Source organism: Hyla sarda, chromosome 2, assembly GCF_029499605.1.
Source record: "Hyla sarda isolate aHylSar1 chromosome 2, aHylSar1.hap1, whole genome shotgun sequence".
Taxonomy (NCBI): Eukaryota; Metazoa; Chordata; class Amphibia; order Anura; family Hylidae; genus Hyla; species Hyla sarda.
The window spans coordinates 145,894,944-145,921,944 of record NC_079190.1 but is presented as its reverse complement, the minus strand read 5'-3'; the positions used below and the strand labels follow the sequence as shown (position 1 = coordinate 145,921,944).

At 42.8% G+C, this 27,001-nt stretch overlaps 1 protein-coding gene across 2 annotated transcripts in view; it reads right to left on the bottom strand.

Moving 5' to 3' along the window:
* SLAIN1 (SLAIN motif family member 1) overlaps positions 1–27,001 on the bottom strand; it is a 95,435-nt gene that overhangs the window by 42,374 nt on the left and 26,060 nt on the right. Inside the window, exons 3-4 of one of the 2 annotated variants that reach the window (XM_056555568.1) lie at positions 17,986–18,132; positions 6,722–6,871 (exon numbers count right to left, since the gene is read on the bottom strand). In XM_056555568.1, coding sequence (XP_056411543.1) covers positions 6,722–6,871; positions 17,986–18,132 — 297 coding nt within the window. The remainder of the gene's footprint in view (positions 1–6,721; positions 6,872–17,985; positions 18,133–27,001) is intronic. The other variant, XM_056555569.1, reaches the window with a different exon arrangement.

Sequence of the window (27,001 nt, the reverse complement as noted above, 5' to 3'; positions counted from 1 at the left end):
TGTCATCATCCCACACATCCCCCCTTCATCATCCCCTTGTCATCATCCCACACATCCCCCCCTTCATCATCCCCTTGTCATCATCCCACACATCCCCTTATCCCACACATCCCCCCTTCATCATCCCCTTGTCATCATCCCACACATCCCCTTATCATCCCACACATCCCCCCCTTCATCATCCCCTTGTCATCATCCCACACATCCCCTTATCATCCCACACATCCCCCCTTCATCATCCCCTTGTAATCATCCCACACCCCCCCTTCATCATCCCCACCCCCCTTCATCATCCCCACACCCCCCCCCTTCATCATCCTCTTCTCATCATTCGCCCTCAGTGGTCTTCAACCTGCGGACCTCCAGAGGTTTCAAAACTACAACTCCCAGCAAGCCCGGGCAGCCATCGGCTGTCCGGGCTTGCTGGGAGTTGTAGTTTTGAAACCTCCGGAGGTCCGCAGGTTGAAGACCACTGCGGCCTTCAACATGCGGACCTCCAGAGGTTTCAAAACTACAACTCCCAGCAAGCCCGGGCAGCCATCGGCTGTCCGGGCTTGCTGGGAGTTGTAGTTTTGAAACCTCCGGAGGTCCGCAGGTTGAAGACCACTGCGGCCTTCAACATCATCCAGCCCCCTCTCACCCCCTTTAGTTCTGAGTACTCACCTCCGCTCGGCGCTGGTCCGGTCCTGCAGGGCTGTCCGGAGAGGAGGTGGTCCGGTGAGGAGGTGGTCCGGGCTGCTATCTTCACCGGGGGCGCCTCTTCTCCGCGCTTCCGGCCCGGAATAGAGGCGTTGCCTTGACAATGACGCATAAGTACGTTGGCAATGAACGCACCTCTGCGTCGTTGTCACGGCAATGTGACTATTCTGAGGCCGGGCCCGAAGCGCTTAGAAGAGGCCTCCCCGGTGAAGATAGCAGCCCGGACCACCTCCTCACCGGACCACCTCCTCTCCGGACAGCCCTGCAGGACCGGACCAGCGCCGAGCGGAGGTGAGTACTCAGAACTAAAGGGGGTGAGAGGGGGCTGGATGATGTTGAAGGCCGCAGTGGTCTTCAACCTGCGGACCTCCGGAGGTTTCAAAACTACAACTCCCAGCAAGCCCGGACAGCCGATGGCTGCCCGGGCTTGCTGGGAGATGTAGTTTTGAAACCTCTGGAAGTCCGCAGGTTGAAGACCACTGCGAGTGGGGGAGTTCACTCGAGTATAAGCCGAGGGGGGTGTTTTCAGCACGAAAAATCGTGCTGAAAAACTCGGCTTATACTCGAGTATATACGGTATGTGTTTGTCTTTTTATAATTTGATGTTATATGTGTTTTTTATCTGTTTTGTTCTGATTCATGCAAAAAATCTTTGCGAATGGGCATGAGGGAGTTAATGGAATTTTCACAGGTTCTTTCACCTGTTTAGCATGTGAAGTTTCCCGCATGCCCATATATACGATCCGTGCAGTGTATTTATTGTATGAGTAAGGCCAGCACCTGGCCGAAACGCGTAACATTCTGTTTGTACCTGTGACCCGTATAGCTTCATGTGATTAAAGACGGCATACTGATCTGTACCAGGCTGGAGTTCTCTCGATTTTGTTGATTCAATTGGGGTGCAGTCCGCACCTTTCTCCGTGCTTGGTTATATGGACTTTGGGGTGAGCTGATATTCATATATATTTGCTACTTTTTATGCTTTGGTCCGGCTTGCAAGTCATGCCCACTGCCACAAAACCATGCCTCCTTCTATATTCGGCCTAGAATCTCTTCATCACAACTCAGCCCCACCTGAGGACGCGATAAGAGGACGAGATAAGAGGACGATTTACTAATCTGTCTCCCGTCTCTATTTTTTTTTCTGTCGCAGGGAAGTTATCTGTCGCCCTTATCACAGAGTTTATTAAGCAGGGGAGTGGGCGGCATGCTCCTCCCCAGCCATATACAGTGTACTTTCACTTTTTTTTTTTCAAATAGAAGAGCTGCGGTGGGGAAAGATATATATAGAATCGCTGGGGGTTTTGTATATGTCTGGCTCCCCACAGCTTCTAGATATCTTGCCCCCTGCTGCGCTATATGTCTTGTCCCTCGCCGCACTTGTCGTATACCCACCGCAGCGCTTGTGAATATATATATGCCCCCACACAGCGCAATCATAAGCTCCCGGCAGCGCATGTATATATATATATATATATATATATATGCCCCCCGCACAGCGCAATCATAAGCTCCTGGCAGCGCATGTAGAGATATATATATACCCCCCGCACAGCGCAATCATAAGCTCCCGGTAGCGCTATCATTGACAAGCATTCTATTAGCAGAGCATCTGGCCGGGAAGCCGGCTGCCCGATGCTCTGCTTGTCAATCATAGTGCTTCAGAGGCATAGGTGTATAGATGTGCTCTGGGGACCAGATAAAGCTATATGTCTGGTCCCCACTTTGCTTCTATACACATATGCCTCTGAAGCGCTATGATTGACAAGCAGAGCATTAGCAGAGCATCGGGCAGCCGGCTTCCCGATGCTCTGCTAAATGAATACTTGTCATTCATAGCGCTTGAGGCATATGTATATAGATGCTCTGTGGGGACCAGACATATAGCATTATCTGGTCCCCACAGAGCATCTATACACATATGCCTCTGAAAGCGCTATCATTGACAAGCAGAGCATTAGCAGAGCATCAGGCAGCTGGCTTCCCGGCCAGATGCTCTGCTAATAGAATGCTTATCAATGATAGCGCTACTGGGAGCTTATGATTGCGCTGTGCGGGGGGCCGCCCATTCACCGGCTTAATAACTTTTGATCGGGTCTCATCATACTCCGAGTGTTTTTTCTTTTCTGTCGGGAACATGCCCCTTTTTGGGATAACCACGCCCATTTTGACGGGTTTAAAAAAACAATCTGAGTGATATCTTTTGTCGGGTTGTGCGACCAAATTTGTGTCGCATGGGCTATGCGACACAAATTTGGTCGCACAACCCGACAAAAAGAGTCGGGTTGACATTAGTAAATCAGGGTTAATGTGCGTGTGTGTGTACAGTCATGGCCGTAAATGTTGAAGAAAGAAAATAAAGTATTTATCACAGAAAAGGATTGCAGTAACACATGTTTTGCTATACACATGTATATTCCCTTTGTGTGTTTTGGAACTAAACCAAAAAAGGGAGAAAAAAGAAGAAAATTGGACATAAATGTCACACCAAACTCCAAAAATGGGCTGAACAAAATTATTGGCACCTTTAAAGGGGTACTCCGGTGAAAAACATTTTTTTTTAAATCAACTGGTGCCAGAAAGTGAAACCTATTTGTAAATTACTTCTATTAAAAAATCTTTACTCTTCCAGAACTTTTTAGCAGCTGTATGCTACAGAGGAAATTCTTTTCTTTTTGAATTTCTTTTTTGTCTTGTTCACAGTGCTCTCTGCTGACACCTGATGCCCGTATCAGGAACTGTGCAGCAGGAGAAAATCCCCATTGCAAACCTATGCTGCTCTGGACAGTCCCTGATACGGGCATCAGGTGTCTGCAGAGAGCACTGTGGACAAGACAAAAAAGAAAATCAAAAAGAAAAGAATATCCACTGTAGCATACAGCTGCTAAAAAGTACTGGAAATGTAAAGATATTTTAATAGAAGTAAAATACAAATCTGTTTAACTTTCTGGCACCAGTTGATTTAAAAAAAAAAATGTTTTCCACTGGAGTACCCCTTTAACATAATATTTGGTTGCACAGCCTTTGGAAAAAATAACAAATTAGTCACTTCCTGTAATCATCAATAAGCTTCTTACACCTCTCAACCAGAATGTTGGACCACTCTTCCTTTGCAAACTGCTCCAGGTCTCTCTTATTGGAAGGGTGCCTTTTCCCAACAGCAATTTTAAAGGGGTTATCCACCATAAGACGATTTTAGTATGTACCTGCCAGACAGTAATGGACATGTTTAGGAAGGATCTGCGCTTGTCTTAGGGCTAAATGGCTATGTTGTGAGATTACCATAACACTGTGGCTAGCTTTTTGTGAACTGGTATTTCCTTTTTGAGTTTTCTTCTTTGCCTACAAATCCCATAATTCAATTTTTCTCCCTCCCACACATCAGCCACCCCACCCATTGAAACATAAATGAGCTGCATCCATTCAAAAGACCTGTGGTTTTCAATCAGGGTGCCTACAGCTGTTGCATTAGTTGCAGATTGATCTCTCTCCCACCAAGCAATCGCTCCACCTATTGAAGCAGACAGGCTCCCTGTCATCAGCTGACTAGTCAGGTCAAGTCTCGGCCACACTGCAACCTGGGAAAAATCTGAGACAACAGTAATTTTGTATGCTGTTAAAAATAAATATTGGGGTGAAAATCACATAAGAATTGTGAGAAAACCGTCACACACAGGTACAGACACTATATTATTAACTACACTAACTTTCCAGCCCCTGTAGCATAGTCAAATAAAAAAGTAAAAAAATCCTGGAATACCCCTCATTCCATTTTCGGTAAACAATAGAATGATGTGCTTTACTAAAAAGCTCTATCTTGGTCTCATCTGTCCACAGTACGTTTTCCCAGAAGGATTTTGACTTACTCAAGTTCATTTTGGCAAAATGTAATCTTGCTTTTTTTCTGTCTCTTTGTCAGCAGTGGGGTCCTCCTGGGTCTCCTGCCATAGAGTTTCATTTCATTTAAATGTCGACGGATAGTCCGTGCTGACACTGATGCTCCCTGAGCCTGCAGGACAGCTTGAGTATCTTTGGAAATTGTTTGGGGCTGCTTATTCACCATCTGTGCTATCCTCCGTTGACACCTTTAATCAATTTTTAAAAAGTGCCATGGGTTGCAAACTTCTTGATACTGTTGCGCATTGTGGACAAAGTCAAATCTAAATCTCTGGAGATGGACTTGTAACCTTGAGATTGTTGATATTTTTCCACAATTTTGGTTCTCTTCTCCTCTTTCTGTTGTCTATGCTTAGTGTGGCACACACAGACACACAATGCAAAGACTAAGTGAACTTCTCTCCTTTTTACCGGCTTTCAGGTGTGATTTTTATATTGCCCACACCTGTTACTTGCCCCAGGTGAGTTTAAAGGAGCATCACATGCTTGAAACAATCTTATTTATCCCCAATTTTGAAAGGGTGCCAGTAATATTGTCCAGCCCATTTTTGGCATTTGTTGTGACATTATGTCCAATTTGCTTTTTTTCCTCCTTTTTTGGTTTAGTTCCAATACACACAAAGGGAATAAACATGTGTATAGCAAAACGTGTTACTGCAATCCTTTTCTGTGAGTAATACTTCATTTTCTTGAAAAATTTCAGGGGTGCCAACATTTACGGCCATGACTGTATGTATGTGTGCATGTTCCAGCATCACTTCCAAATGGCTAAAGATATTAACATGAAACTTGGCACGTGTTACTTATATTTCAACAACAAACATAGGATTTGTTATTTAACCCTTTCCCACCCCCATTTGCAAGAGTCAGTTTTTATTTAAAGTCCCATACAAGTCTTTGGAAAATATATGTTACTGTATAACTTCCAAACAGCTGGAGATATTTCGATACTTGGTCACATGTTACTTATATGTCCACTAAAAATATAGGATAGTTAATTTAACCCTAACCTACCCTCATTTGCGAGGGTCGGGGTTTTTGTTTAAAGTCCAATGCAAATCTATGGGGAATGTATGTTTCAGCATGACTTCTGAATGGCTGGAGATATTTCTATAATACTTGGTCACATGTTACTTATATGTTAAATAAAAATATATAATAGTTAAATTAAGTCCTAACCTACCCCACATGTGAAGGATGGGGTTTTTGTTTAAAGTCACATGCAAGTATATAGGACTTCTGGTGCCATACTCCATAAGCTCCACTCTGCATCTCCTGGTGAATGAGTCAGTCCGGCTGGCAAGCCACACTCTTCATGCATTCCATGCCCCATCTTGCAAAGACATGCCAACCCAAGTCCCACCCCTTTTATTTTCAGCTAACAATATCTTTACAACAACGCAGCCCAACCTAAGGACGGGATGGGAGGATTAGAAATGAGGATTAGATATGAGGACGGGATGTCGGAACAGGCTATGGGGATGGGATATAGGGACAGGATATGAGGTTGGCATATGGGGATGGAATATGAGGATGGGATATGAGGACAAAATATGAGGACAGGATATGAGGACAGCATATGAGGTTGGAATATGAGAAGGGGATTTGGGGTCAGGAAGTGAGGAGGGGATTTGGGGTCAGGAAGTGAGGAGGGGATATGGGGTCAGGATTTAAGGACGGGATATGAGGACAAAAGCTTCTTCCTTTTTTGCTTCTCCTCCCCCCAAAAGGATTAGGTAGGAAAAACCGGGCAGCGCCAGGTACTCAGCTAGTTTTTAATAAATATTGTGTTTAATATTATATTAACTATATGTCCATCCTTATTTGTGGTACTACCACTACTCCCAGCATAGGAACAGATTGTGTTTCATGTTGCGAGCAGTAGTACTTGCACTAAGAGACAGATCGCGGCACCGCTCCGCTCCCATGTACTTTACTCCGGAGCGGTGATGTGAGGAGAACTTCACATCACAGATTCATATTCCTTGCTGAAAGTTGTGATTGGCCAGCACCAATTAAAAAAATCATGAGCTTTTTCTAACTCTCATATGGATAAAGAGACTACAAGAACAAGTAAACTACTAAATCTGCAAGTACAATACAAGACATTGGTAAAATGCCTTACTTTCTTCTTGTAATCGTGCCATGATCTGGACATCAGTGAGGTCCTGTAGTTTGTAACCCATGGAAATTGAGTCATCTTCCAGCTCAGATGTGCTAAGTTCACTATCTACAGAAGACTGTGGACTCAAGGGTGAAGTCTTCATATTGTAACCTGAAAGACAAGAAAATTCTTATGAATTCACAGTAAGAAAAGTACACAATATATAATTGTATATATATAATTATATATATATATTTATATATATATATATATATATATATATATATATATATATACACATACATATACACACACACACCACATCTTTCCAACAATATTAAACTTTAGGTAATTGCTAAACTTTTTGTCTAAGTAAAAAAAAAAGAAAAAATACAAGTAAAAAAATTCAATCTTACAGACAATCCCAGCCAAATACATTATTTTCATCCTATTACATTACACACATGTCCAAAGATGTAAAGAAAAATTAGTAATAGTATTAGCAAACAGATCTGAGTCAACTACTCATCTAATGGATGGGGTGAAGGAGGTTGTTTCTCAATTATTTCACACTAACTAAAAAGGTTAGCAATAATGTAGCTGTCATGTCCTCTTGGGACAGCACCCTAAGTCAACTCTCTTGCAATTTATTTTCCTTTTTATTTTTAATGAATGTAATTGTATTGGGCTACTTCATGCAAAATAAACTAGTATTTTATTTTTTATGGCCTGCAATACTTTACATCACCAAGAAAAAGAGATGAGGGATTGAAAAACCCTGCCCAATTACAGAAAAGGGTGCAAATCTCCCCCATTTTAGTATTTATCTGTGTAGGTTCCCTTCCTGGTTTTGGCAAAAAAAATACTGAACAAAATAAATACCAAAAGTCACAGAATGCCTAGACTACATTGTGAAAAAGGAGTTATGCAGGACTGCAAAAATAGAGCAAAATTTCTTCAAAAAACTGCACACCTGTTCTCAGGTTTTGTGGGGCATTGCAGCTCAGTTCTATTAACCCCTTTCCGCTATAGGAAGTATGCATATGTCCGAGCACCCGACACGTTCGCGCACTGGGACGTTTGCATACATCCTAGCGATCTCCTGCACTGCCGTGGGCAGCGCAGGAGATCGGCATTGTGACCAGGCTGTCAATCACAGCTGGAGTCCCGCTGCAGCTGCGGGGGCCACGATCAGTGGCCCCGGCAGCACTAACCCCATAGATGCCGTGATCAATCCTGATAACAGCATCTATGGTGTTGACAGGGGAAGCGCGCTCCCCCTGTTCACAAACTGCGATGTTGCGACACGATGACCTCCTGTCTTCCTGCTACGGAAGCCTGTGAGATCCAGCCACAGGCTGGATCGCAAAGGCTGTACTGTGTGCAGCTGATCGGGTCATACTGTGCTGCAGTACAAATGTATTGCAGCATAGTATAACTAGTAAAAAGTGTAAAAAATTCAATAAAAAGTTCTTAAATAAAAGTATGAAGTGTAAACATTTTTTTTAAAAGATGCACCTTTCCCAAAAAAAGCCCTGTATTATCACCAAAAAAGATCAAAAACACAGGTATTGCCACGTCCGTAATGATGTGTACTATAATATTATAATGTAAATTTTCCCACACAGTGAACGCCGTAAAAAAACAACAAAAAAGCACAAAATTCGCCAATTTTGGTAAAAATAGCAGAATAAAAAAGATTAAAAAAAAGGTAGCATGTATCGCAAAAATGATACCAATGAAAATTACTGCTCATACTGCAAAAAAATAAGCCCTTAGTCAACGGTGTCAGATGAAAAATAAAAAAGTTACAGCTGTTAGAAAATGAATGGCAGAAAAATTATTTTGCTCAGAAAAGGAAAAAGAACATAGAAAGCTATATAAAATGGGTATCACCATAATCGTACTGACCCACAGAATATATATAACATCACTTTTACTGCATAATGCACACCATAAAAAAAAAAAAAGCTACAGAAATTTTCCAGTTTTTCACAATATTTTTGAGTTTTTCACAAAAAATGCTGCATAGGTCAAAAAAATACCCCACTTATATAAACTAAAATATGTCACGAAAAAACAATATCGGAATCACTCCGCTCAGAAAAAGAATTCTAAAGTTATTACCATTTAAAGAGACACATGTCAAATAAAAAAAATAAAAAATAAAAGAGCCTGGTCATTAAGGTAAAAAAAAAAAAAATGGGTCCGTCCTTAACCTCTTAAGGACGGAGCCCATTTTCACCTCTAGGACGAAGCCCTTTTTTGCAAATCTGACCACTGTCACTTTAAACATTAATAACTCTGGAATGCTTTTAGTTATCATTCTGATTCTGAGATTGTTTTTTCGTGACATATTCTACTTTAACATAGTGGTAAATTTTTGTGGTAACTTGCATCCTTTCTTGGTGAAAAATCCCAAAATTTGATGAAAAAATTAAAAATGTTGCATTTTTCTAACTTTGAAGCTCTCTGCTTGTAAGGAAAATGGATATTCCAAATAATTTTTTTTTGGATTGACATATACAATATGTCTACTTTATGTTTGCATCATAAAATTGACGAGTTTTTACTTTTGGAAGACACCAGAGGGCTTCAAAGTTCAGCAGCAATTTTCCAATTTTTCACAAAATTTTCAAAGTCACAATTTTTCAGGGACCAGTTCAGGTTTGAAGTGGATTCGAAGGGTCTTCATATTAGAAATACCCCATAAATGACCCCATTATAAAAACTGCACCCCCCAAAGTATTCAAAATGACATTCAGTAAATGTTTTAACCCTTTAGGTGTTTCACAGGAAAAGCAGCAAAGTGAAGGAGAAAATTCAAAATCTTAATTTTTTACACTCGCATGTTCTTGTAGACCCAATTTTTGAATCTTTACAAGGGGTAAAAGGAGAAAATGTATACTTATATTTGTAGCCCAATTTCTCTCGAGTAAGCACATACCTCATATGTCTATGTAAAGTGTTCGGTGGGCGCAGTAGAGGGCTCAGAAGCGAAGGAGCGACAAGGGGATTTTAGAGAGTACGTTTTTCTGAAATGGTTTTTGGGGGCATGTCACCTTTAGGAAGCCCCTATGGTGCCAGAACAGCAAAAAAAAACACATGGCATACCATTTTGGAAACTAGACCCCTTGAGGAACGTAACAAGGGATAAAGTGAGCCTTAATACCCCACAGGTGTTTCACGACTTTTGCATATGTAAAAAAAAAAAAAAAAAATTTCACTAAAATGTGGGTTTCCCCCCAAATTTCACATTTTTGCAAGGGTTAATAGCAGAAAAGACCCCCCAAAATTTGTAACCCCATCTCTTCTGAGTATGGAGGTACCCCATAAGTGGACCTGAAGTGCACTACGGGCGAACTACAATGCTCAGAAGGGAAGGCGTCATATTTGGCTTTTTGAGAGCAAATTTTGCTCGGGGGGCATGTCGCATTTAGGAAGCCCCTATGGTGCCAGAACAGCAAAATAACCCCCACATGGCATACCATTTTGGAAACTAGACCCATCACAGAATGTAATGAGGGGTACCAGTGAGCATTTACCCCCCACTGGTGTCTGACAGATCTTTGGAACAGTGGGCTGTGCAAAATTTTTCATTTTCACGGACCACTGTTCCAAAGATCCGTCAGACACCTGTAGGGTGTAAATTCTCACTGCACCCCTTATTACATTCCGTGAGGGGTGTAGTTTTCAAAATGGGGTCACATGTGGGTGTGTGTTTTTTTTTGCGTTTGTCAGAACCGCTGTAACAATCAGCCACCTCTGTGCAAATCACCTCAAATGTACATGGCGCACTCTCCCTTCTGGGCCTTGTTGTGCACCCCCAGAGCACTTTGCGCCCACATATGGGGTATCTCCGTACTCGGGAGAAATTGTGTTACAAATTTTGGGGGGCGTTTTTCCCTTTTACCTCTTGTGAAAATGAAAAGTATACGGCAACACCAGCATGTTAGTGTAAAATTTTTTATTTTTTTACACTAACATGCTGGTGTAGACCCCAACTGTTCCTTTTCATAAGGGGTAAAAGGAGAAAAAGCCCCCCAAAATTTGTTAGGCAATTTCTCCCGAGTACAGGGATACCCCATATGTGACCCTATTCTGTTGCCTTGAAATACGACAGGGCTCCAAAGTGAGAGCGCCATGCGCATTTGAGGCCTGAATTAGGGACTTGCATAGGGGTGGACATAGGGGTATTCAACGCCAGTGATTCCCAAACAGGGTGCCTCCAGCTGTTGCTAAACTCCCAGCATGCTTGGACAGTCAATTGCTGTCCGGAAATGCTGGGAGTTTTTGTTTTGCAACAGCTGGAGGCTCCATCTTAGAAACACTGCCATACAATACGTTTTTCATTTTTATTGGAGAAGGGGGGTGGGGGGGCAGTGTACGTGTGTATATGTAGTGTTTTACTCTTTATTTTATGTTAGTGTAGTGTAGTGTTTTTAGGTTACATTCACACTGGCGGCAGATTACACTGAGTCTCCCGCTAGGAGTTTGAGCTGCGGCGGAAAATTTGCCGCATCTCAAATTTGCAGCGGGGAACTCGCTGTAATCTGCCGCCAGTGTGAATGTAGCCTGTACATTCACACGGGAGGGGGGTCAAAACTACAACTCCCAGCATGCACTGACAGACCATGCATGCTGGGAGTTGTAGTTTTGCAACAGCTGGAGACACACTGGCTGGAAAACCTTGAGTTAGGTTCTATGACCTAACTCAGTATTTTCCAACCAGTGTGCCTCCAGCTGTTGCAAAACTGCAACTCCCAGCATGTACTGATTGCGGAAGGGCATGCTGGGAGATGTAGTTATGCAATGGCTGGAGGCAAGCAAGTACAACTCCCAGCATGCCAAGACAGCCTTATGCTGTTCCTGAATGCTGGGAGTTGTAGTTTTGCAAGATTTAGAGGGGTTCAAGTTGTAAATCACTGTCCAGTGGTCTCAAAACTGTGGCCCTCCAGATGTTGCAAAACTACAACTCTCAGCATGCCCAGCCAGCAAACTCTGGGCATGCCGAGAGTTGTAGTTTTGCAACATCTGGAGGGCTACAGTTTGAGACCACTTAGTGATCTACAACCTGAACCCCTCTAAATATTGCAAAACTACAAGTCCCAGCATGCCCACACAGCAAACAGCTGTCTGGGCATGCTGGGAGTTGTAGTTTTGCAACATCTGGAGGGCCACGGTTTAGAGACCACTGTAAACTGTGGCCCTCCGGATGTTGCTAGGCAACAACTCACCTAGCAGGACCCGGAAGCCGCCGCACGTGGGGGATCCCCGCATGGAGGATCGCGATCCGGGATCCAGGTAGGGACCTTCGGCGCCGACCCTCCCTGGACGGTTCCCCCGTTTTGCCCGGACACCGATAGGTGGGCAAAGCGGGGGAACCGAACTTTAACCCCCCCTCCCCCGGTCTGCTATCGGTCGGTCGCTCGGCCGACCAATAGCAGGGATAGGAGGGGTGGCAACCCTGCCACCAAACTCCTATCCCTTTAGGGGGATCTAGGGTGTCTCGGACACCTACGATCCCTCTTATTTTCCGGGTCACCGGGTCACCAGTGACCCGTATGACCCGGAATCGCGCAGATCGCAGGTCTGAATTGACCTGCGATTTGCGCACATCGCGGTCATGGGGGGGTCTCAGGACCCCCCTCGGCGATGTGCCGGGATGCCTGCTGTTACATAACAGCAGTCATCCTGGCCCGATCACCGCTACCGGTGACGCGGTGCTCCCGGAACCCCGCGACGTACATGTACGTCGCCGCACGCAAAGTGACACTTCGCGGCGCCGTACATGTACGTCGCTCGTCGTGAAGGGGTTAAGGGGATAAAGTGGTACTCAGGTGGAAAACTTTTTTTTTTTTTTTTTTATATCAACTGGTGCCAGAAAGTTAATAGATATGTAAATGACTTCTACTAAAAAATCTTAATCCTTCCAGTACTTATTGGCGGCTGTATACTACAGAGGAAATTCTTTTCTTTTTGGATTTCTTTTCTGTCACAACCACAGTGCTCACTGCTGACACCTCTGTCAAAAATTAACAGAGGTGTCAGCAAGGAGCACTGTGGTTGTGAAAGAAAAGAAATCCAAAAAGAAAATAATTTCCTCTGTAGTATACAGCTGCTAAAAAGTACTGGAAGGATTAGGATCTTTTAATAGAAGTCATTTACAAATCTGTTTAACTTTCTGGCACCAGTTGATTTAAAAAAAACAAATAAAATTAGTTTTCCCCGGAGTACGCCTTTTAAGTGGATAAAGCCAAATTTTAACAACACAATCAACCTGATGACAGGTGTGGTGATGTTTTTGGAAGAAGTTAGCTCATTTGTCAATTTTTGGATAACCCATTTGATGTTAGTGAGAAAGAAACAGGAAAAATAAAGTCAGGTAACAGCAACCTTTACATTACACCACGACTCATTGATACTGGACAAAACAAAAAGAGATATATCTGTTCTTTTTACCATTTTTGTTGCCTCATCCAAGAATATGTTCTCAGACTGGCATTCAAATAAAAGGTTTTTCACTTCAAATTAGTGTTGGATATACCTGTATCAAAGGGATCATACAAGACTACAATACATAGCTATATTTTATATTATAAATATAGGTGGACATTTCATACATAGAAAGGATTTATAAAAAGACAGAAGGAGATTGATCAAAACCTGTCTAGAGAAAAAGTTGCTGAGTTGCCCGTAGCAACCAGATCGCTTCTTTCATTTCTGAAAAGGCATCTGAGACTTTGCATGCAGCATTGTGAACTGCTAAACATAAGCCATACTATTTCTTCGAGGATATTCAAACTGTGTCATGCACATTTGGGACATAAGCCACACCCCATTCTAGGTGTCACACCCTTTTTTTCAACCAATCAAATCTAACCTCTGAATTTTTTAGGCCCTGTGGAAAAAGAAATCAGAGGCTTGATTGGTTGCTATGGCCCCTACTAAAAGGAGTAGTCCAGTGCTGAAAAAACTTATCCCCTATCCTAAGAATAGGGGATAAGTTTCAGATCACGGTGGGGTCCGACCGCCGGGGACCCCCGCGATCTCATGTATGGGCCCAGGCAGCCCGCTGGAAGGGGGCGCGTTGACCACTGCACGAAGCAGCGGTTGAAACGCCCCTCAATACAACTCTATGGCAGAGCCGGAGCGCTGCCTTCAGCAATCTCCGGCTCTGCCATAGCGATGTATTGACGGGGGAGTGTGTGCCACCACTTTGTGCGGTGGTCGACACCCGCTATCTGGCCAGCAAGCCGGGGCTCCATACAGGAGATCGCAGGGGGCCCCAGCGGTCGGACCTCCTTCGATCTGAAACTTATCCCCTATCCTAGCACTGGACTACTCCTTTAACTTTTTGATACATTTCTATTACTGCATCATGCAACCTGACACACACTAAATTGATTTTTTAATGCTATAAATGTTCAGTGTATCTCATTTTTTTTTAATTAGCTCACAAAAGACATGAAGCAGTTGCCTATAGTGAACCATTGGATCACAGCTGTACTTTCCCAGGGCTATAGATGGTCATATCTAATTGCTGATTGATATGGGCAGATGCTGCACTTTCTCCCTAGCTTATGTTTTTTATACATGAAATCCAGTATGTGTATACCTGTATCAGAGCACTGGAAGGAGGTTTCTGGCAATAGTTCCTAAAAATACACTGCTCAAAAAAAATAAAGGGAACACTTAAACAACACCATGTAACTCCAAGTCAATCACACTTCCATGAAATCACACTATCCACTCAACACTGATTGACAATCAATTTCACATGCTGTTGTGCAAATGGAGCAGACAACAGGTGGAAATTATAGGCAATTAGCAAGACACCCCTAATAAAAGGAGTGGTTCTGCAGGGGGTGACCACAGACAACTTCTCAGTTCCTATTTTTCTTGGCTGATGTTTTGGTCACTTTTGAATGCTGGCAGTGCTTTCACTCTAGTGGTAGCATGAGACGAAGTCTGCAACCCACACAAGTGGCTCAGGTAGTCCAGCTCATCCAGGATGGCACATCAATGCGAGCTGTGGCAAGAAGGTTTGCTGTGTCTGTCAGTGTAGTGTCCAGAGCATGGAGGCACTACCAGAAGAAATGCCAGTACATCAGGAGACATGGAGGAGGCCATAGGAGAGCAACAACCCAGCAGCAGGACCGCTAACTCAGCCTTTGTGCAAGGAAGAGCACTGCCAGAGCCTTGCAACATGACCTCCAGCAGGCCACAAATGTGCATGTGTCCACTCAAATGGTCAGAAACAGACTCCATGAGGGTGGTATAAGAGCCCGACATCCACAGGTGGGGGTTGTGCTTACAGCCCAACACTATGCAGGACGTTTGGCATTTGCCAGAGAACACCAGGATTGGCAAATTTGCCACTGGTGCCCTGTGCTCTTCACAGATGAAAGCAGGTTCACACTGAGCACATGTGACAGACATGACAGAGTCTGGAGATGCCGTGGAGAACGTTCTGATGCCTGCAACATCCTCCAGCATGACTGGTTTGGCGGTGGGTAAGTAATGGTGTGGGGTGGCATTTCTTTGGGGGGCCGCACAGCCCTCCATGTACTTGCCAGAGGTAGCCCGACTGCTATTAGGTACCGAGATGAGATCCTCAGACCCCTTGTGAGACCATATGCTGTTGCGGTTGGCCCTGGGTTCCTCCTAATGCAAGAGAATGCTAGACCTCATGTGGCTGGAGTGTGTCAGCAGTTCCTGCAAGAGGAAGGCACTGATGCTATGGACTGGCTCGCCCGTTCCCCAGACCTGAATCCGATTGAGCACATCTGGGACATCATGTCTCGCTCCATCCACCAACGCCACACTGTGCAGCAGTTGCGTTAGTCCAGGTCTGGGAGGCCATCCCTCAGGAGACCATCCGCAACCTCATCAGGAGCATGCCCAGGCGATGTAGGGTGGTCATACGAGCATGTGGAGGCCACAAACACTACTGAGCCTCATTTTTACTTGATTTAAGGACATTAAATCAAAGTTGCATCAGCCTGTAGTGTGGTTTTCCACTTTAATTTAGAGTGTGACTCCATATCCGGACCTCCATGGGTTGATAAATTTGATTTCCATTGATAATTTGTTTGTGATTTTGTTGTCAGCACGTTCAACTATGTAAAGATGAAAGTATTTCATACGATTAGTTCATTCATTAAGATCTAGGATGTGTTATCTTAATGTTCCCTTTATTTTTTTGAGCAGTGTAGTTTACGCCATGTTTTGTGGCGCTGGAAAGAAAGGAGGTCTTTCCAAATACATGTTACATTTTTACAGTTCCCCTCACAGTTCCCCACACAGGTAAGAAAAGAACACAAGTAGCTGAGACTCCTGGCACCCTGAACTCACTGACATTATTGGGTTTATGTAATAGAACAGACCCTGTTCACACTACAGAATTTCCTTGATTTATCTCAATAGGATTTTGCTGCAAGGGTCACACTACCTAAATTCAATAACAGGACTTTTGACATGGAATTGGATTCTATATCTGCCATGGACATTAAACCATTTCCAGCTTACAGTTTTAAAGGAGTTCACCAAAATAGAATTATGGTACATGTAAGATTTTAATAAAAGGATAATGACAGCAACCATGCTCCTCATATTGATACTTGATCCATCCACCATGTTCATAAATGCTACATTCAGAGAGCTGAAATGAACTTAGTTGCTGTTAATTTCTATTCTTATTGGAAGATCTGATGTGAAGTGACCTTGATGAATTTTTGATGTGACTCCAAATCTCTTGTGGCACAGTATAAATGATTGTTTCTACTCTCTTATGACAATAATTGAGGCTGTGTACACTGGATTAGAGCAAGCACAAATATGGCTATTTGTCCCTATTTTCCCGGGGGGTTTAAAACACAGAATACACTTTCTCCTACAATAGGCACTGCTAATAAAGAATACTATTACGAGCGACCACAGCCATCACGCCCCATCCATATATCTCCCACAGACATTAATGGAGGGGGCGTGACGATCACAGCTGCCCGCAGCCTAGCACAGCTGGCATTCTTAACATAAATATTCAGAACGCTGATGTGCCAGGCCAGAGATCGCAAGGGTGTCCCAACGGCCAGACCCTCCACGATCAGACATCTTATCCCCTATTATTTGCATAGGGGATAAGATGTCTATGGGCAGAGTACCCCTTTAAACATGGTATAAACATAACTTAACATCAGATCTTAAGAACAGAGTCCTTCCTCAATATCAAATTCTGACATAGCCATGGTATTTCTTGTTAAGAAAACACTTTAAATATAAATTTTGACCTGTACAACAGTTAGCAGAAAGACTGTTTCATTGGTAAACAAAATATTTCAAATTTCTTTTTCCATTTTTCACACTGACGTACTCGGAAACAATCGTTTCCAAGTCATACAATGGCGGATAACCGTAATCTGGGCAGGACAGTGGCTCACTAGTTAGCACTGTTGCCTTGCAGCGCTGGGATCCCGGGTTCATATCCCACCAAGGACAACATCTGCAAAGAGTTTGTATGTTCTCTCTGCATTTGTGTGGGTTTCCTCTGGGTACTCCGGTTTCCTCCTATACTTCAAAAACCTACTGATAGGTTTAGATTGTGAGCTTCAATGGGGACAGGGACCAGTTTTAGTGTACAGCGCTGCGGAATCTATGTGCTCTATATATAAAGAGTTATTATTATTTAATTTAAAAAAAAAATGTGTAGCTACTGTGTATTATTGCGGTTAAGTAGTAATAAATATACTTTTTAAAATATACTTTCATTAAAAAAAATTCACTTTAACCTTGGTCATTCCATTTTCTCCCAGGGTGCCATACATAGAAGAACCAGCCTATAACCAGAAAGGAGCTACGCATTTTGGTAATTTACTATGTATTTGAAGCACATATACACATTTCAGCTACTTTAAGTGTATTAGTTTTATCAAAATAGCTGAAAGTTAGACAGATAACACATACTTGGTAGAACCTGAAATTCTTTCAAGTAATTGCATCTTCATGTTTTATTTTTCCTGTAATATCAATTAGGGTTTGAAGGATAGAGCTTTAAGACATTTAGTAAAATGTTTAACTTTAAAACCAGCATCAGCGACTTAAGCTGTGATGAAAAAACTAAGAAAATTACAATGGGGGAAAAAATAGAGATGTAAAAACTAAAAAGCACAGAAACCATCACAAATTAGAAAAAAAAAAAAAAAATTTAAAACTTATTTACTGAAGATAACGAAAACCCACAACATTTTTTATACAAAAATAAAAAGAATAAGTTGCAGGTTTACCTGTCTTTTCTGGTGTTAGTATTGCTTTAGTTGGGGTTTTAAGGATGCTGGGAGAATTTAAGCCGTTGCAAAATGGAGTGAGTCTCGCAACTGGACTATATGGGAAAGAGGAAACGGGAGTAGAAAAGAGACTCCTCCAGCGACCAGCTAAATGTAAAAGGAACAAAAATCACTGATTAGTACTTATTGTAAAGCAATATGACATGGATCAGATTGAACAAAAAACCCCATCACCTTGAGATAATAGTAATTGTTTTAGTAAACTGGCTGCAATATGGGTCCGATACAGTTGGTCAACACAATACAAAGATAAGATATTTAGCTAGTCATGTACTGTACATGTGCTAAATGTAAAAAAAAAAAAATTAAAAGGGGTATTCCAGGCAAAAACTTTTTTATATATATCAACCGGCTCCAGAAAGTTAAACAGATTTGTAAATGACTTCTATTAAAAAAATCTAAATCCTTTCAGTACTTCTGAGCTTCTGAAGCTAAAGTTGTTCTTTTCTGTCTAAGTGCTCTCTGATGACACCTGTCTCGGGAAACGCCCAGTTTAGAAGAGGTTTGCTATGAGGATTTGCTTCTAAACTGGGCGTTTCCCGAGACAGGTGTCATCAGAGAGGACTTAGACAGAAAAGAATAACCTTAACTTCAGAAGCTCATAAGTACTGAAAGGATTAATATTTTTTTAATAGAAGTAATTTACAAATCTGTTTAACTTTCTGGAGCCGGTTGATATATATAAAAAAGTTTTTGCCTGGAATACCCCTTTAATACAATATGCTTGCATAAACGCTGGCAAAGGTTATACTGCTTTGTAAACTGTATTATGTCACATTTCCTTTGTTCAGGTACAGAGAAATGCTATAAATGTGCTGCAAACTGTGCATGTGAGGTCAGGCTGCCTACAGAAGATTGAGGATTGGGGTTGACAACAGTGAAACCTGTTTTGGGTGTGGGTAGCCCTTAACTAGAAACACATATTGGAACTCTATCTAATTTTTCCGATTGCCTCCTCCACTGTTAAAACACCATTCCAAAGATGGTTCTAAACATTTGCAATTTTTGTGTGAAACAACATTTCAATTGCAATTAAAGGATCCTCAGTAAAATGACTGTACAATTTTTCTTTGTAAGACAAGACCATCATTGTTATTGTGTCATGGTAGGCATGAATTGAAATACACAGTTAGGATTAGAAAAATAAGCCCTCCTTCACATACTTTATTATTAGTTTTTTTTAGTGTTTTACTCATTTAATGCATTTTTTATAGGTCATGTAAAAAAAGTCCTTTCATAAAACCACAGAAAAAAAAATACCACATACATTTCACGATGTGTGTTTATATACAGAAAAAAATAAAAATAATTGGGGGACTATAAGAGCAAAACTCCAAAAGCTGCCTGAATAAAAACACACCACACCTATAGTTTGCAGCATTTTTCGGATGTCCTGTTGGTTGTTCTTCCTAGTCTGTGTGTCTGTTTTGTGTTGTCCTTGTTTCGCTACTCCCTCCCTTTTTCCACATTTTCCTGCTCCTCCTCTCCCTCATTAGTTTTGTTTATCTGTTTCTTGATTTCCACTTGTTTTATTGCTGCTAATTGTACTAGGTTATGTTATTTTACTGTAGTTCTCTTGGCATGGGCCTTTTGGTTCCCCCACCGCATATTGTCATGATCTTGTTCCCAGTTTCACTGATCTCCCTCTGCGCGGGGACTGTTTCTGTGATATACTAATGTTTCATATTTGTAAATAAAGAATTATTAAGGAAAAAACATGACAAAAAAAGTTATCTTTATAATACATGTAATTGTTCCCTATTTATTTGTAGCTCACAGCTGGCAGCAGCTTTTCTGAGTAAATTAAAAAAAAAAAAAAAAAAAAAAGGACAGAAAAAAACCAAAACAAGAAACATTATACAAGTCATAGAAATATAGAATGTGTCGGCAGATAAGAACCATTTGGCCCATCTGCCAAATAATCTGAATCCTATGAATAGTCCCTGGCCCTATCTTATGTGGAGGATAGCCTTATAATAATTACTAGATGCTAGCTTTTTGTTTTTTAGGATTTTGGCCACTCCTGGATTTGGCTAACAATGGCTAAAGTGAAACATAAGAAAAATTGCTGTGTGTAAATCCACTTAAAACCACTTATTTTTACATTTCCCATCACCCATCCACAAAAATAATATCTGAAGCGTTACATTATAAAATAATTATTTCCTAACATTAGTTACAACTGTTACCCCCAATTATCTTTACAATGATAAAGGCTATATACCAAAAGGAATACAGATTAACATGTGTTGTAGGATTTTACATAAAGAGTAAGTACAGATCACTAAGTGGCTTATACTGAAGTTCTTAAATTTCATCCCCTGGAGGTTACTGATGTGAGAAGGACAGACATATGACCTTGGAATATGCCAAGAAGATCACCACCAATTATTTGCATCTGATACTGGTTGCTACTCCTCCCCAAAAAAACAAAACACCACCACTTCCAGTAGCTATGCATGAAACTTGAATGTGTGCCAAAAAACTGCTATATCAGTATTTTTCTATCAACATAAATTCACACAGCACAGCCCTACCCAAACATCATTTATGAATCGACACAATAACAAGGAGTTGAAACAATAGCCTATGTATGTTCATGATCATAAACTGGCATCATGCTTGTTAAAAACTATACATAGCAGTGTTTCGCAAAGAGTGTGCTTCCAGCTGTTGTTGATGATAGTACGGGCATCCTGGGAGCTATAGTTTTGCAACAGCTGAAGGCACACGGATTTAAAAACACTGATATATAGAATACATATATGTATTGTGCAAACATGTAAAAATTAGAAGCCTATATTATACATCTAAGCAGAGATGTAATAAGTGAAACATATTCTCTATACCTAAAAGACAGATGACGATTATTGAATGTCCGAGGAGCTGCTTAGCTGGTGAAGAAGAAAAAAACCTTGTTCTTTGCTTTATTATTAATGCCTGTTGTATGTCATATAAATGTAATGTGGATATATGTGTTGTCTTTTGCTGTGGTATTACATAATGGGTGTATACCTTTGGCTTTTATTGCTGGATTTGTGGGCTGGGGTACATCTAGCTAAAGTAGAAGGTGCCAACATCAGTTTGGCCTCTGGAAAACATTGAATGTAAGTACTGTGGCTTGGAGGAGACAGAAGGAGTTAAAGGAGATGTCCGGTGCGTTTTTTTTTTCCTATCCCATCCTTCCCGGGCTGCAAAAAAAAAAAAAAAGAGAAAAACGTTCACTTACCTTCCTACGTTCCCCCGGAGCTCCATAACAGTTGATCGGTTGGCCGCGCTGTCTACTACCTACTTCCCTTAGCCCGGTACGTCACACGGCACTTCAGCCTATCACCTGCCCCAGCGATGTCCCACCTCGGCCGGTGATGGGCTGATGCACCGTGTGACGCACCGTGCTAAGGGAAGTAGGAAGTAGACAACCCAGCCGACCGATCAGCTGTTGCAGATCTCCGGGGGAACGTAGGAAGGTAAGTGAAAGTTTGTTTTCTCTTTTTTTGAAGCCCGAGCAGGATGGAATGGGAAAAGTCCGCGCCGGACATCTCCTTTAAAGTGCACCTGTCATGAAATCTGGGTGCAATAACCTGCACACAGCCTTTGTACTGTGTGCAGATGGTGGGTATAGCAATGTTTTTACCTAATAGTTGCAGGCTTTCATGACCCCAAAAAATGCTTTTGATCAAAGCCACTGACTGTCAGATAGGCGTGGCGCGAGGTACGCGATGCCCCGTTGCCGCCATGCCCACCCCCTGTATGTCAGCGCTGGGACTGCTGTATGATTGACACACAGGTCCCAGTGAATCTTCAGCTAATCTAACGTGCGCGACGCTGTGTCATTCAGCAAGCACTGCGGAGGGAGGCGGCGGCAGGAGCAAGCGCTTGCTGGGGGAGTGAGCGCTTGCTGGATGACACGCGGCGGCGCGCACGTTAGATTAGCTGAAGGGCGCATGCGCTAGAACCTGTGAGTCAATCACACAGTGGTTCCAGCGCTGACATACAGGGGGTGGGCCTCGAGCCACACCTATCCGACCGTCAGTGGCTTTGATCAAAAACATTTTTTTGGAGGTCATGAAAACCTGCAAATATTAGGTAAAAACATTGCTATACCCACCACCTACACACAGTACAAAGGCTGTGTGTAGGTTATAGCACCCAGATTTCATGACAGTTGCGCTTTAACATAACACATGTTCATGCTCCAAGTGGCCAACAGTGGAAGGGGTCAGTGTGAAGTCAAATTTACATGTAAATGGTCTGCAGTATGGTGTATGTTTAGGGCTGTAGGATGGTATGAGCTTGTGTGCCAAAGGAGTGCTGGTTGACTGGGGCCAAGTGGCTTATCCATTGCAGAAGAGGCAGTGGGCTGGAGCTCAACAGGGTAACACAGGATTTGCAGAAACACTGTACTCTTGTTTGCCTGGCGCATTCTTTTAGTGACCCACAGCATGAGCCATTAACTTTGCTGCCACCATGCAAGGCCAGCAAAGTCATAAGTGGACGGTAAACTGAGCTAGGGGAATTGTTTTAGTGTAGTGGGTTACTGCAGTCTAGCCAAAGAAGGAAGTTGCTTGCAGGAAGAAGGAAGCAGTGTGGCCTGCTTCTGGGGTATTGCGGCTGGTTCCCTTTATTAGTACAGGTATGGGAGAGTTTAAAGGGGAGTCTGCAGGGGCATTAAGAGACATAGGCCCATGACGGAGCTAATGTAGGATGGCAGATGCTTGACTGAAACCTTGGGGAAGGCTACTACTACTACTACTACTATGATGAAGAGGGATTGAGTTAGAGAGCTGCCTGAGAGAGTTGGTGAAAAGCATGTAGCATGAAAATGACTTCCATGAAGCCTGTGGTGTGACCTAGTTGGTTTATTCTTGTGGCATAGTAAACTAAATTTAAGTAGGCAATACATTGTAAACTGCATTATTAAGTTGAAGTTGAGTAATTGGTTCGTTGTGATAAGTGCTGAGAAGTGGTGTGAAGATAACTCCAACCTAAAAGTTAACAGTCTACAGGATGGAGGTAAGAGAATGGATGTCTTTAATTGTACTTTCTTCCAGCAACCATTTGCATACTAAAATCACATGTAACAATAGAGCATCAATATAAATTACAGAGAAGATGTGCAAAGGTGATCTTACATTCACACTATTCACGTTTTGCTTCAGGCATTTCTTTATATGTGCACAACTCAAATGCATTCACTATAATGGGAAAGGAGATCGACCAAAGGGGTCAGTTTATTTTTATTCATTGCAAAATTAAAAACCAAGAACTTGTCCTGACCTTCTTTTATACCCCCCCATTCTCTATACAACTTATGGTTGTTGACTGAACTCTTGAAGGGAAAGGAATTTCTACCACTGCTTATATGGGGTGACTTTAATTGTGTTCTGACTGAAGTGAGAGATAGGAAAGGAGTGGGAGGTACAAAGCACACAGGTAGATCCCGAAATGTCTCGTATGGTATGGTATGGTATATGATATCTGGCGGTAGCTTAATCCTACATTGTATGTATACTATACTATTTTGCATCATACCAGACCATTTCAAGGATACACTTGGTTTTGGGAAATAGAAAATGAACGAGGAAGGTGAGGAAAATCAAATATCACCCTAAGACAGTCTCAGACCATTGTTTAGTGGTTACTGAAATTGATTTGGATGGGCCTGCATCGGGTAGACCCCGTAATTTCGCAAATAATTCCCATTGGCTATCGATATTAGACAGGAGGGCCTTAATTAACCTCTTAAGCACGCAGGGCGTACCTGTACGCCCTGCGCCTGGTCCTGGTATAAAACATGAGGTCATGCCATGACCCCGCATCATACTGGGTTGGTCCCGGCGGCTAATGACAGCCGGAACCCTGGGATAATAGTGTGCCGCACGCTATTAACCCTTTAGACGCAGCGTTCAAAGTTGATCGCCGCATCTAAAATGAAAGTAAAAGCTTCCCGGCAGCTCAGTTGGGCTGATCGGGCCCATCGCGGTGAAATCGCGATATCCTGATCAGCTGCAACGCGAGCTGAGATCCCCTCACCTGCCTCCGTAGCGTTCGATCGGCGATTGATTGCTCCAAGCCTGAAATACAGGCTTGAGCAATTGACCACCGATTACACTGATCTTTGCCATGTTTATGCATGGCAGTGATCTGTGTATGAGATTGGTATGTGCAGTGAAATAGCCACCAGGGGGGCTATAACACTGCAAAAAAAAAAAGGGCAAAAAAAAAAGTTAATAAAGATTATTTAAACATCTTCCCTAATAGAAGTTTGAATCACCCCCCTTTTTCCCCCATTTAAAAAAAATAACGAAAATAAAAATATAACAAATGTGGTATCACCGGGTATGGAAATGTCCAAACTATAAAAATATATCAATAATTAAACCGCACAGTCAATCGCGTACATGCAAAAAAAAATCCAGTGTATAGTGTATTTTGGTCACTTTTCATATCATGAAAAAATTTGTAAAAAGCGATCAAAATGTCAGATCAATATAAAATTGTACCTATAAAAACTTCAGATCACGGCGCAAAAAATTAGCCCTCATACCAGCCTGCACACAGAAAAATAAAATAGTTATAGGGGTCAGAAGATGACAATTTTAAGCGTATAAATTTTCCTGCATGTAGTTATGATTTTTTTTTTTTTTTAAGTAATACAAACCTATATAAGTAGGGTATCATTTTAACCATGTGGACCTAAAGAATAAAGATAAGATGTCATTTTTACCAAACAATGCACTGTGCAGAAACGGAAGCCCCCAAAAGTTACAAAATGGCATTTTTTTTCTTCAATTTTGTTGCACAAATAATTTTTTTTCCGCTTCGCCGTGGATATTTTGGTAAAAGGACTATTGTCACTGCAAAGTAGAATTGGTGGCGCAAAAAATAAGCTATAATTTGGAATTGTAGGTGCAAAATTGAAAGCGTTATGATTTTTAGAAGGTGATGAGGAAAAGATGAAAACGCAAAAAATGGAAAAACCCTGCATCCTTAATGGGTTAAAACTCAAATACAAGACTTTTGGGAATTTAATTACCGTATTTATCGGCGTATAACACGCACTTTTTAGGCTAAAATTTTTAGCCTAAAGTCTGTGTGCGTGTTATGCGCCGATACACCCCCAGGAAAGGCAGGGGGAGAGAGGCTGTCGCTGCCCGCTTCTCTCCTCCTGCCTTTCCTGGGGTCTAGAGCGCTGCTGTCGGCCCTTTTCACCCCCTGGTTATCGGCGCCGCTGCCCGTTCTGTCCCCCTGACTATCGGTGCTGGCGCCGATAGCCAGGGAGAGAGAAGCGGCGCCGACAGCCAGGGGGAGAGAAGGGGCAGCGGCACCCATTGCCGGCGCCGCTGCCCCGTTGCCTCCCCGGTGGCATAATTACCTGAGTCCGGTCCGCGCTGCTCCGCTGCTCCAGGCCTCCGTCGTGCGTCCCCGGCGTCATTGCTATGCGCTGAACGGCGCGGCGCATGACGTCAGAGCGCCGCGCCGTGCATAGCAACGACGCTGGGGACGCACGACGGAGGCCTGGAGCAGCGCGGACCGGACTCAGGTAATTATGCCACCGGGGATGGGGGGAGGCAACGGGGCAGCGGCGCCGGCAATGGGTGCCGCTGCCCCTTCTCTCCCCCTGGCTGTCGGCGCCGCTTCTCTCTCCCTGGCTATCGGCGCCGGCACCGATAGTCAGGGGGACAGAACGGGCAGCGGCGCCAATAACCAGGGTTAAAAAGGGCCGACAGCAGCGCTCTAGACCCCAGGAAAGGCAGGGGGAGAGAAGCGGGCAGCGACGGCCTCTCTCCCCCTGCCTTTCCTGGGGGTATATCGGGGTATACACGCGCACACACGCACCCTCATTTTTTCATGGATATTTGGGTAAAAACCTTTTTTTACCCAAATATCCGTGGTAAAATGAGGGTGCGTGTTATAGGCCGGTGCGTGGTATACCCCGATAAATACGGTATTCCTCCACTAGTATATTAATGGTATGGGATAGTTTGAAGACCTTTCTGTGTGGGCTCCTATTTAAAGATATTAATATTAAGAAAAGGCAATTCAGTAGTAAAGAAAAGGAGTTATTAGAGGGGATTGAGCAGAAGGAAATTCAGTTTGCGCAAGATCCATAGGTAAATTATGATTCCCTGGAAAACAGTCAAGAAGCAATGAATTTGAAAAAAAAATAAAAAATAATCAACAAAAAGCTTATTTCTCAAGCCCCAAAAAATACATTGAATGAAATAAGCCAGGTAGTATGTTGCCAAAAATTATCAAAAACTCAAATAGCCCTGCAGAAATCAATAATATTGCTAAACCATGGGTGTCTTGGACAAACCCCATCCCCCTTATTTTCCGGGTCACCATAGACCCGTATGACCCGGAGTAGCGCAAATCGCCGGTGTGAATTCTTCTGATGACCCCCCCCCCTGGGCATTTGCACAGGGTGCATGCTGATCGATATCAGCAGTCACCCCGGTCCGGTCCCTGCCCGTTGCGCGCGGCGGGGACTGAAATTCCCACGGATGTACATGTACGTCATGGGTCCTTAACTACCAGGGTCCCATGACGTACCGGTACGACATGGGTCCTTAACAGGTTAAGGACCCGAGCATTTTAAATGAACTGATGCCAGAAAGATAAACAAATTTGTAAATTACTTCTATTAAAAAAAATCTTAATCCTTTCAGTAATTTTTTCCTTTTACCGCTTGTGAAAATTGGAAGTATGGGGCAACACCAGCATGTTAGTGTAAACAAAAAAATAATGTTTACACTAACATGCTGGTGTAGACCGCAACTTTACCTTTTCATAAGGGGGTAAAAGGAGAAAAAGCCCCCCAAAATTTGTAGTGCAATTTCTCTTAAGTCCGGAAATACCCCATATGTGGCCCTAAACTGTTGCCTTGAAATACGACAGGGCTCCAAAGTGAGAGCGCCATGCGCATTTGAAGGCCTATTTTGGGGATTTGCAT